The sequence below is a fragment of the Arvicola amphibius genome, chromosome 4 (genome assembly GCF_903992535.2).
Source record: "Arvicola amphibius chromosome 4, mArvAmp1.2, whole genome shotgun sequence".
Classification (NCBI taxonomy): domain Eukaryota; kingdom Metazoa; phylum Chordata; class Mammalia; order Rodentia; family Cricetidae; genus Arvicola; species Arvicola amphibius.
The window spans coordinates 27,469,102-27,482,048 of NC_052050.1; the positions used below are offsets into that span (position 1 = coordinate 27,469,102).

A 12,947-nucleotide genomic window follows, 5' to 3' on the forward strand; every position below is an offset into this window, starting at 1 on the left:
GGTTTCTCTGTGTAGTAGTCTTGGCTGTCCTGGAACTAGCTCTTGTAGACCAGGCTGACCTCAAACTCACAGAGATCCACCTGCCTCTGTCTCCTGAGTGCTGGGATTAAAGGTGTGAGCCAACATCACCTGGCTCCGGATGATCTATCTTGCTCTATCTTGTTGACCCTTACTTTACTTTTTGTTTGTTTTATTGTTTCTAGACAGGTGTCACTATGTCAGTCCTGGCTGACCTCCTGAGTGTTGGGATCAAATGTATGTACTACAATGCAGGCTGCTTTTTCCCCTCTTTTCAAGGCAGCGTTCTTATGGTATAGCACTGGTTGGTCTCAAACTTTCCATGACGAACCTGGCCTTAAGCTCATGGAGATCTGCCTGCCTGGCTTCCTCCAAAATGCTAGGATTATAAACAAGCGCCACACCCAGTTTTACTTTGCTTTCTTTTTTTTTTTTTTTTAAAGATTTATTTATTTATTAGGTATACAACATTCCTTCCATGTACATCTGCACACCAGAAGGGGGCACCAGATCTCATTACAGATGGCTGTGAGCCACCATGTGGTTGATGGGAATTGAACTCAGGACCTCTGGAAGAGCAGCAGTCAGTGCTCTTAACTGCTGAGCCATCTCGCCAGCCCTTATTTTGCTTTCTTTCTTTTTTTTTTTTTTTTTTCGAGACAGGGTTTCTCTGTAGCTTTGGAGCCTGTCCTGGAACTAGCTCTTGTAGACCAGGCTGGTCTCGAACTCACAGAGATCCGCCTGCCTCTGCCTCCCGAGTGCTGGGATTAAAGGCGTGCGCCACCACCGCCCGGCTTACTTTGCTTTCTTAATGGCACATAACAACACTTGAAATTCTATCATTTACCTACTTGTCTATATCCACAAAAATATATTAGGAAATATGTAAAGAAAAGACTTGAACAGTTTTTAGGTACATCACTCTCAGAAACCCTTGTAATTCTTGGCACTGTTGACAGATCTCTTACATTAGGATATTTTCAACAATCATAAAAGTTCATAACTTTACAATCATTGGCACATCTCCTTTGTAGCATTCCTCCAAAGTTTTCTGTTGCCTCCTGTTATACTGTTTAAAACTCATCATGGGATTTTTCTCATAGAACATTATCATATATTAATCTTCAAAAAAAGTTGTGCTAGCAAAATTAAGGTTTATAATCATAACTTGATTTTCCTTTTCACAATGAAGTCAAAGCACGCCCTCACTAAACAAAGCTAGGTTTTTATCAAAGTTTTCAGGAGACTGTTCCCAACCTGGGAACAGTGAGTGGCTCACAGCAGCACCCAGTGCATGAACAAACACACAAACACACACACACAACACACACTCATACACACCAATCTGTTCCAATTCCTTTCTGAAATGAAAACCAAGATAAGAGGGCATATGTGACATGCCCAGGACATGGTCCCTGTGGGAAATCAAGCCTTGACAAAGCTAAAGAAAGGCTCTGGATAATTACAAGGACTCAGGTGAGCAATAATGTGGATTCTAATTAGCAGGCATATTTCACAAACTGGACTTTACAATCTACAATGTACCACCTTGTTCCTGAAAACTGTTACCTCCTGAGCCTTTCCACAGATCAAATACATCAAACTGGATTTTGTTTTACAAACTCTTTGGAAAGTGGTGTATCTTTGTATTTCCAGAGTGAACTAAATCCATTAATCATTTTAATTGGTTTATAATTTTTATAATTTTAATTATAATTTTATTTATAATTTTAATTGGTTTATAATTTGCCAATATGGTTGTTATAGCATGTTACTGGATTAATAAAAGAATTACAATAATCTTCCCTTAGAGTTCAGTTTGGATACTAATTAAAACATAGTTGCTACATGGTAAACATTTTTAAAAATTTATTTAACTTTAGTTTGTGTAAAATAGTGTGAGAGCTTCAGATTCCCTGGAACTTACAGACAGTTCTGAGCTGCCATGTGGTTGTTGGGAATTGAACCTGGGTCCTCTGGAAGAGCAGCCAGTGCTCTTAACCCCTGAGCCATCTCTCCAGCCCCTAGTATACATTTTTGGCATGCTGTAAAAACACAGGAAGTAAGCAACTGACAGAGAGGTATTTTGGAAGCTCTACTAAACCTACATTAAAAAAATGTATTATATTTTTTTAGAACAACATTACCATTGACATATTCTGAGTACAAGGAGCTTCTAACAAATTATAAATGAAGCGGGACAGGCAATATTTACTTTTTGAGGGGAGGAGAACTTTCAAATATTAGTGACTGCCTACTGTTTTGAATATATATATCAAAAATCAATGAAATGGTTATGAATATCTCTATCATCTACAACTAAAAGACTGTTCATATTGTCTCAGAAGATTCTAACATCTAGTCCTTATGTTGTTGTTTGAGACAGGGTTTCCCTGTGTAGACCTGGCTGTCCTGGAACTTGCTCTACAGACCAGGCTTGTGTCGAATTCACAGAGATCTGCCTGATTCTGCCTCCCAAGTGCTGGGATTAAAGGCTGGTGCCACCACCACCTGGCAATTCTATCATCTAAACAAATAATTTGGACCTGGAGAGACATCTCATCAGTTAAGAGCCTTTTTGCTTTTCCAGAGGATCCTAGTTTGGTTCTCAATACACATATTCAGGTAGTTTACACCTGTAACTTCAGCTCCAGAACTGATGCCCTCTCCTGGTCTCCTTGGGCACATGCACACAGGTGGCATATACTCATAAATACATATAAAAAGAAAACAGTTCATAAAAACACCAAGACGTAACAAGAAGGAGGAGGTGGAGGGAGGAGGAGGGGGAGGAAGGAGGAGGAGGAGAAGGGGGAGGAGGAGGAGGAGGAAGAAAAAACAAACTGCTAGGCAATGGTGGGTGGCACATGCCTTTAGTCCTAGCACTTAGAAGGAAGGGAGCATGGAGATTTCTTAGTTTGAGACCAGCCTGGTTTATAAAGTGAGTTTCAGGATAGCCAGGGCTGCACAGAAAAACCCTCTCTCAAAAACAAATATGTTCTAGCTGGTTTTGCTGGTGCATGTCTATAATCCTAGCACAAAGAAGGTTGAGACAGGAAGACTACGAGTATAACACTAGCCTAGGATATATAGTGTGACCTGTCACAATACAAAAAAAAAAAAAAAAAAAAAAAAAAAAAAAAAAAAACAAAACAAAAAAACCCAGGTACTAAGTTACTACAATTTGCTGAACATTTTCCTAAATGCTAAGAATGTAACAGTACATAAATTCCCTGTAACTATGTTTTCATAGAAAAGAAACAAAGTAAATAAATAAATGGCTTAGTCTTTTAGAAGATAACAGGCACTTAGATAATGATAAATATTATAGGGAGAAAAGAAGAAAGGATATAAGGAGCTTGGGATGAAGCTCATGAAGTGCTTACCTAGCATGTATGAAGCCTCTGTTCAGTTTCTAGCACCACATTAACCAGGTGTACTGGCACAAGACTACTATAATTCTAGCACTTAGGAGGTTGAGTCATATCAGAAGTTCAAGGTCATCCTTGACTACATATTGAGTAGCTATGTAGAGAAGCTAGCCTGGGATACCTGAGACCATGCTTTACCAAAAAGGAGGAGGAGGAATTCATTTATATATAAATAAACAGGTAGTCTGTTTAATGACACAGTGGATTTTATAAGATACTAAGACTTTTTTTCCCTTTATTATTTTTTTTTTAAATTTCTTTTGGAGACAGGGTCTCAGTATATGGCTCTTGCTGTTCTGAAATTCACCTGCCTCCAATCCAGAGTACTGAAATTGAATTAAAGGTGTGCTCTACCATGTTTGGTTGGCTTTGTTTTAATAAAACAATAATCCCTTTGTAAATATTCTCTTATAAGATATAGAATATAACTTTAAATTTTTATGTGCTTGTTTTTTGAGGTAAGGTCTATGTTGCCTAATGTTGCCCAGGCTGAGTTCACATGACAGCTTTTTCTTCCTCATCCTTTCTCTCTCTCTGATGTTGAGATAGGTTCTCACTCCGTAGACTAAGTTGCTCAAACTCATTATGTAGCCTATGCTACACTCAAACTGACTGCAAATCTCCTGCTTCAGTCTAAATTGAGAAAATGCCTTCATTTAAACTGGGCTATAAGTAAGCCTGTAGGGCATTTTCTTAATTAGTGATTGATGTTGGAGGGCCCAGCCCATTGTGAGGTGGTACCAGCTCTGGATAAGAAAGCAGGCTGAGCAAGCCAATGGAACAAGGCAGAAAGTAGAACTCCTCCATGGCCTCTGAATCAGCTCCTGCCCCCAGGTTCCTGCCTTGACTTTCTTTTTTTTTTTTTTTTTTGGTTTTTCGAGACAGGGTTTCTCTGTAGCTTTGGAGCCTGTCCTGGAACTAGCTCTTGTAGACCAGGCTGGTCTCGAACTCACAGAGATCCGCCTGCCTCTGCCTCCCGAGTGCTGGGATTAAAGGCGTGCGCCACCGCTGCCTGGCCTGCCTTGACTTTCTATGATAATGTTCAACTATCCATAAATCAAATAACCCCTTTTCTCCCCAAGCTGCTTTGGTCATGGTGTTTCATCACAGCAATAGTGACTGTAATTAAGATAAAGATTTAACGGTATTTGGTTTTGTTTTCCTATACAACTTAAAATTAACTAGCAAAACCATAAACCCCTGGGAAGAGCTCATCTCAAGTTTTGTTTTTTGTTCTTTTTAAAATAACTTTCAAACTAAAATGTATATAGACCATTATGTTTCTAAATTTAGATTTTATGTGTGTGGGGTAGGATGAAGTGTGAACTAGGATCGTGTGGTTGTGTAGAGGTTAGAGGATAATCAGAAGTTGGCTTTCTCCTTCTAACATGTGGATCCTGAGGATTAAATTCAGACTGTCAGGGTTGATGGCAAGCACTTTCACCCAGTAAGCTATCTGGCCAACCCTAAACTATTATATTTTAATATCCTTTGGTTTCCTGCTACTTTATTTGGATAACAAAGCTTATAAAATGTAAACTGACAAAAATAAAGCTTACCTTCAGGCTGGTATGAGAACGTGGTTGACTTAATTCCTGAAATTTCCATTGCTCTGATCCTGGGGTCTCGCCTCCTTTCTGAGTATCAGGTGTAAGCAATCCATCTCCAGCAGGTAGCGGAAAAATTCCTAATGATATAGGCCGCTCTTTTCTATTTGAAGAGGGGGGAAATCAAACATTCATTTTAGTTTTTTATTTGTCATGACTCTACGTTAGAAGTCTAGGCTTGAACAGACCTGAAATCCCAGCTACTTGGAAATGAGGCAGGAGGATTACAAGGTCAAGGTCTACCTGGGTCATAGAACGCTTAGTCTTATTAGTTTGCAATCAGCTCTCCTAAACACTGTATGCACTCCTAAATAAATATATACCAAAGAGAAAGGACAGCCTAAAAAGTTTACGTTAGTTCTAGAAATTAAAAAAAAGTGTCAAGAAACTGGACAGTGATTTTTGGTTGGCTCGTTTGGGGTTGTTTAGTGACAAGGTCTCAGTAATCAGCCTAATCTAAACCAGTACTGGAGATCCTCCTGTTTAGCCTACTCTGTCAGGATTACAGGCACACACCTGAATACCTGCCTCTGCCAGGAAGTTGGTGGTGATCTGGTCTGGTGATCTTTGCAAAGAGCTGCTGAGTTTTAACAGTGTAGGTTAGGAGTCATGGGGAGCAGACAAAGGTAACTCTCCAATCCCTGTTCCTAGACTTCCTGTTTCCTCAAATTACAGTCACTGGGTGTTTTTAGGGTAGGGTTTTTCTGCCTAGAGGAAAATGAATATATTCTGAAACAGGGATACTATTCAATAGTAAAAATTCAGAAGTTTTTTTGTTTCTTTTTTTATTTTTTGTTTTTTCAGAAAAAAATCTAGTTTTCAAGCCAGGCAGTGGTGTCGCATGCTTTTAATCCCAGCACTCGGGAGGCAGAGGCAGGCAGACCTTGTGAGTTTAAGGCCAGCCTGTTCTACAAGGGCTAATTCCAGGACAGACTTGAAAGCTGCAGAGAAACCCTGTCTTGAAAAACCAAAATAAATAAATAATTCCAGTTTTCTATAAATCATGCTATATTAGTTCCTTTAGGCAGAGTAAGGAGAAGAAAACCACTGCCAGGAAAATTGGACAGCTCTTTTCCAAAAGGTTTTTTTATTGCGAGCAGTGGCGCATACCTGCAGCCCCAGCTGTTTGGGAGGTAGACAGGAAGAGGATCAGGAGTTCAAGGTCACCCTTTACCACAAAGCAAGAGAGAAGCCTGCCAGTTTTACATTAGACCCTGCCTCAAAAAAAGAAAAAAAAAAAAACCCAACCCAAACCAACCAACCAAACAACAATAAAACCCCCACAGGTCTGGAGTGACGACTGGGGGATGAAGGCAGTTAGTCGCTACCAAGCCTGACAGACTGAGTTCAGTCTCTAGGACCCACACGGCAGGAGAGAACTAACTCTTAAAGGTTGCCCTCTGACCTCCACCTATAAATAGATAAATAAATAAGTAAATAAATAAGTAAATAAATAAATAAGTGCCATTTCAAACAAAACAAACATTAGTCAGATATTTTATAAGTGGAAAACAAAAAGAACTTTTTTCCCTAATGACTAGTATAGCACATATTACATGTTTTTATTCCCAAGCAGCAGAATTTGTTTCTTAGACTTATTAGCTCTTACTTTAAACGACATCATTTTAGTTCCTTTGTCTTAAATCCCAACCCTGTTTTTTCTCATTAAATGATAGTAAGTTTTTGGTTTTCTTTAACTTGAAAAAAATGAAGTTACCAGCCTGATGTCTATTTCCAATTTTGGAAAACATATTTTGGGAACAAAAATTCCCAAACTACTTTTTGAATTTTTTTTCCTAATGAGCCTTCAGGCCTTAAGTAAAAAGAGAGTGGGTATTAATCAGTGTGTCTGATATAAAGCTAAGAAGACAGTAAAATTTCATGAGAATTCATCACATGGATTCTAACAAAAGTCAAACTACTAACTAGCCAGTCATTAGAATTATCTTCCCATATGAACTCCTTTTCATACATATGGAATACTGAACACATTTTTAAACTGTTGGAAAGTCTTCTTTGAACCCAAATTTTACTTTCCTATTTCATCTATGTAATCTAAAACACAAGTAAAATTGCCAACTCTCTATTCTGCTTTTATCAGCTTTTCAAAGAAATAGATTCTTAGGAAGGGGACTTTTAGCCATCTGTCAAATGGGTCAAAGACGCCATGGGTTTCTCTGCTCCAGCTCAGAAAAACAGTTTCACCATATGCTCCTCTCTGTATCGATCAGGTAGACAACTGATGGGGAAAGACACATGGTTATAGAAGTCTGATAGTATCCAACTCTCAAACAAAACTCTCGGGAAGGAAAACACTAGTTTCAGACTTTGTTGGTGTACATTTTTGGTACTGTATGTATTAAACCCTGCAATAAAAGTCACAGAAAAGTTAAAGAATGGAGAATTTGTAGAAAAATAGTAAGTGGCAGATTTAAATCCCTAAACTGAAACATCTGCTATCACTGTCTAGCCATTTTATTCACTAACAGAAGAAAAGCTGTCAAGTATCAGAATCGTTGTTATATTCTCTAACTAGTAGCTTTAGTTCCATATACTGATTTTTAAGTTGGTTACTTAAATATTAGCTTATATGTAGATCTGATTTTTGAAAACATTTATTTCAAATTGTCTCTTGACTATAATCACAACAAAAACAACTGATTAGTAAGATCTATCTTACAGATCAAGAGACAGGCGAAAGATCACAGGCATTGAACAACTCACCACATGGCAAGTCCTGAGCCAGATAACTGATTTACATTACTGATCTAGCCAACCAGGAAACTGGCACTGCTTTCTCAGATTTCAGAATAGGAAAATTGATGTTCCAAGACTTTATGTAATAGTAACTGGCAGGACTGAAATTAAAAGCAGTTCTATTATCAATGTGAGACACACACGACTGTGACTCTGACTGACTGATAGAATGGACCATGGATCTTGTGAGACACACACGATTGTGAATCTGACTGACTGATATAATGGACACACACGATTGTGAATCTGACTGACTGATATAACGGACCATGTATCCTGCAGCTGTAATGAAGTGAAAAACAACGCTCACTTGATTTTTAGATCAAGTCACTGAGGTAAACTTAAGAGGAGACTAAGAGATGAGACAAAATGCCAAAGGCCCAAGGGCTGCACACATGGGACAATGTAGCTCCAAGTTTAGCCACTTCATGGCAATGCCTTCTCCAACAGAGCCTAAGCCTAAGACAGTCCCTTAATATTAGTCTTATATTAATATGATACATATTTTTGAGCTTACAGGTTTTTAATTTCCTTACTTCCTAAGTACACATAACTCGTACACAACTCTTTTGTGTCCTAATACATAATACAGAATAATGAGATTGTCCCTCACTTTTATACAGCAGGAAAGAGCCAAGCAGAAAACAGTAATTCCAGCACTGAGGGGAGTCTGTTCCTGCAGGGCGCAAGGCCAGCTGAGACTACATGACCAAGAAAGAAAGAAAGAAAGGAAGGAAGGAAGGAAGGAAGGAAGGAAGGAAGGAAGGAAGGAAGGAAGGAAAGAAAGAAAGAAAATAAATGATCAAGTAGTTTTAGACCTTAAAGAAATCTGATTTCTGAATGTTAAAACTAAATGGGAGCTAGCCTATGAATAAAAAAAAAAAAAAAAAAAAAAAAAAACATACGGAAGGAGCTACTTCTATTCATCTTGCCTAAATCTGAATGAGGATTTAGGTATTTTTATAATCACTTAAACACTAATGAGTTATATTCTATGAACTTAAAACCATGGACACAAGAGTAATCTGAACAAATCAGATACTTTGGCCTTAGGAGTTAGGAAACAAGAAAACAAATCCATAAACATTTAAGATGTGGAAGATCGCTCAGGATGCAAGTAGAGTGAACAAGAGCAAAACTACACAGGCTGATAACCACCCCCACAAGCAGGCATGGACATTTGTCACCCAGGAGTACAAAGAAAAGAAAAGCAACATCTGACCAAACAATAGTGAATAGGCTTTGTAAAGCTCTCGCTCCCACAACTTTGATGTGCAAATAACGAGGGGAAGGCAAAGGCAGTCTATTTTTATCTTAGGAATTTAGATTTTAGTTTAAAATATATTTTATGGTAGCAGGAAAATACCAGTTTCCACAAGCTGTTATTAAAAATTATAAAACTGATAGCAAACCTTTCACCAGGCAAAGGATAACTGAAACAAAATACGCCTATATCCTGTGGCCAGCCGTATGCAACACCCACAACAAAAGCTATTTGTTCCTCAATGCCCAGAAGCTAAATCCAGAGCTATACAAATGTGGACCTGGTACTTGGCTCCTGCACTTCCTTGTTCTTTAACATTCAGACCACACTGACCTTGTATCTGTGTACAAGTACAACAGAAAATCCCTTTCTTTGGTCTAAAATTTCCAAACACAAAGCAGGGTTCCATTTAGGAACCTATAAAATAAGAACAGACATCCTAGCTTGAGGCCTTTTTCCATTTTCTGAATCTGCAACAGAAATGGTTACAAAGCAGACCCATCGTGCTAAGAATTAAAAAAAGAAAGAAAAAGAGAAAGAAACCGGCAAAGCAGGAGCTTCCAAGAGAGAATGGAGTACCTGAGTATCCTTGGTAGGTTCTGCGTCAGCGCTGGCACGCCGGTAGAAATAGAAAAGTGCACAAGCAGCAAAACAGAGAGAGATACTAAGATAGCAGAATTAATGACCACCGCCCCGCCAACAAAGCCAAACACAAACAGCAGCATGCATCCAGGATTCATGGCGCTGTGCTGGCATGGTGAAACGTCCGAACCAGGAGGCCTACACGGGGGCCAACGGGGTATCTTTGTAGTGAGGATCTGTCATTCAGCTGCCGCCACAAAAACAATGCCATCAGCAGCAGCTTTCCACTCCATCCTGCAGCGGCTCCCAAGTGATGACGTCATTTCGCTCTCCCCACCTCATAACCATAGAGCTGCTTCTAGCTTTTATGCAGCAACCCAGAGGACAGCCAGCCTATTAACTACGTTCCTCTCCACTAAGAGTCTTGGCTTAGCTCATTGGCTACAATACCTAGAGATCTACATAATTTATTCACACGCCTACATCAAACAGATGGCTGGCTAATCCTTTCAAGCCTGCCTCTCTGCAACAGAAAGAACCAATTATATGAGAGAAATCAAAAATTTTCGGCATATCCACAAACTGGAAAATTTCAAACCTACTCTGATTTCCCACCAAGTATCAAAAAATAATTAAAATCCTACAATTTATAAAATTGCTTGCAATTTATAAGGTTCATAATCTAACCTTTTAAATGGCATTTCTATTTTTGCATGCTATTCTTTCCCTTTGCATGCCAATCACAGTAGAGATATTCTGAAAGCAGACTATTGTTTCCAGATTTAAAAAACAGGAAAAACAGAAACAAAAGATTATCGATTTCACATTTTCTCAGGCAAAAATGTATAACAAAGCTTACCTAATTCTACTATGAGCTGTAGCCTCTAGTTGATCACTCCCTGAGAGCTGATGAAGTTTGGTTCTTTCTAAGTGTTCCATATAATTATGAATCATCTATTTTAAGAAAGAAAAAATAGATACAAAATTTTAGGCTATCACCTAAAATAAAACAGAATTATAACAAAGGAAACATTTTGGTACAAAGTTCTATTTACAAGATTACTCAATTTCATGTAAAAGAGTATTAAGGAATGAAAGAATTGCAATGGCAAAGGAATTTGCAAATACTCTTAAGATGCTGGAGTCAGTAAAAATAGCTAATATCTTCCTTTGCATTGCAAAAATGGTTTGTACAGTATGTGATATTATTAAATAATATTGGCATAAATAATACAAATTAGTACACAGACACTGGTAGTTGGTTATAATAGACTGCTGATTAAAAATAATAGCATTTGAGAAACCTGTTCACTTAAAATGGGAAACAAAGAAAATAATGTCAAACTTGAGAAAAAATTCTATATGTTCATCTTTCCACACCAAAAAGGAATCACTGCCATGAAAATAAATTTCAATTTAATTTAATGGCAGTTTTTTGCTTTGTTTTTTTGTTTTTTGAGACAGGGTTTTTGTGTGTAGCTTTGAAGCCTGTCCTGGAACTTGCTCTATAGACCAGAGTGGCCTTGAACTCTCAGAGATCTATCTGCCTGTCTCTACCTCCCAAATGCTGAGATTAAAGGTGTGTGCCACCACTGCCTGGCAATGACAGTATTTTTAATTATTTCTGTAGATTTACAGTTGAAAGAATTACAAAGTACTTTCTCCTGTGTTAATTTACTAACATCAGTATTTAATATAATCATCTATAATAATAGTAAAAAATTGATAGAAATAAGAATACCAGACTACTTTGATTCTGAGTCAGATAAGGAGTCATATGATAGGAAAGCTAAATATGGATGTGAGTTCCATCCCTAGGACTCTCATGGTGGCAAAAAAGAAATGACTCTTACAAGTTGTCCTCTTATTTCCACATATAACACACACACACACACACACACACACACACACACACACACAGAGGTTATTTTTAAAAACATTTTTAAAAAACACTAGTTCAAGTCAGGTGGATCTCTGTGAGTTTGAGGCCAGCCTGGTCTATAAGAGCTAGTTCCAGGACAGGCTCCAAAGCTAGAGAAACCCTGTCTCAAAATAAAACAAAACAACAACAACAAACCCCCCCCCCACACACACACACACAAAACCCATAAAACCAACCAAACAAACAAAAAAAAAAAACTAGTTCAGGAGCTGAAAAGGCTGAGTAACCTCCATGTGAACTCACAGACACCTGGTATACATATATACACATACAAATAAAAACTTACAAAAAAAGGCTAGTCTAAATGAGAAATGTTAACAGTAAAGAAATATGAATACAGTATCAAAAGGCTATTTACATCTTTTATTTTAAATGTATAGTTTTCTCTTCCATACCATTTCAAAAAGAATTTTTCATAAAAAAATTTTTGGTTCTATCAGCAAATCACAAATAGCTGCTTTCTTGTATCAAGAAGAAACTTCAAGAAAAAAATTAAACTAAGACTAATATAGCAAAATGAATGCTAGGCCTAGTATATGTAAATAACATTGTCAAAAAGGTTTTAGAAAGCCTTGGTTGAGTCCTTACACCCAGACAGTAATCATAATAGAGGTAATTTGTTCAAATAGGAGAATGTAAAGAATAAAGATACTTCCTCCAGATTGCTTTATAGTAATTAATTTATTAAATAATATATAATAAAATATAAAGATGGAACCAATTTTACATCCGAATAGCTTACTATAGATTGGTTCTCTATTATCTTTTTAAATACCTGCCAAACAGGGCCATAAAAAAAAATTTAGAAAATGATACATTTGAAATCTTCAAACGACTGATGCCAGGGATGATACCCTGGCATTCCAAATGGCCCAATGTGAAAATACAGATGAGACTAAAGTAGCCCTTACCAGGACAAAGGACCAAAACAGCAGCTATCATAGCAAATGCCAACTATTTTCACTTTAAATATTTTTAATTTAATTTTCACAATATCACAATTTTATAGATAAACCCCAGGTATAGAATAAAATAACTTGCTTAAGTTAAATATCTAGCTAATAACAAAACTGTTTTCTGCCATTAGCTTTAAAGCCAGGACTCAAGAATCTGTTTGATGCAGCTACTCGAGCAGTTACACTGCAGGGCCCATGTTGCATCTGTCCTTTCAGTTAACTCTCCAGGCAAGCAATGAGTTCATTGTCCTTTCCTCCTCGCTCCCACAAGAAAATCCCACACACTAAAACATTTCTGTATATTTAAAACAATCTATATCTCACAAACAGAAGAAAAGGCTACACTGCACATAAAATTTTAATAATGATTCACAGTATGGTTATGATTTT

General features: G+C 37.6%; 1 protein-coding gene across 5 annotated transcripts in view; it reads right to left on the minus strand.

Annotated features, from left to right (window-relative positions):
* Nucleotides 1–12,947, minus strand: part of Spag9 (sperm associated antigen 9) — a 131,540-nt gene that overhangs the window by 72,475 nt on the left and 46,118 nt on the right. For all 5 annotated transcript variants that reach the window (XM_038324969.1, XM_038324968.1, XM_038324967.1 and 2 more), the window contains exons 4-5: nucleotides 10,519–10,613; nucleotides 5,009–5,159 (exon numbers count right to left, since the gene is read on the minus strand). In XM_038324969.1, coding sequence (XP_038180897.1) covers nucleotides 5,009–5,159; nucleotides 10,519–10,613 — 246 coding nt within the window. The remainder of the gene's footprint in view (nucleotides 1–5,008; nucleotides 5,160–10,518; nucleotides 10,614–12,947) is intronic.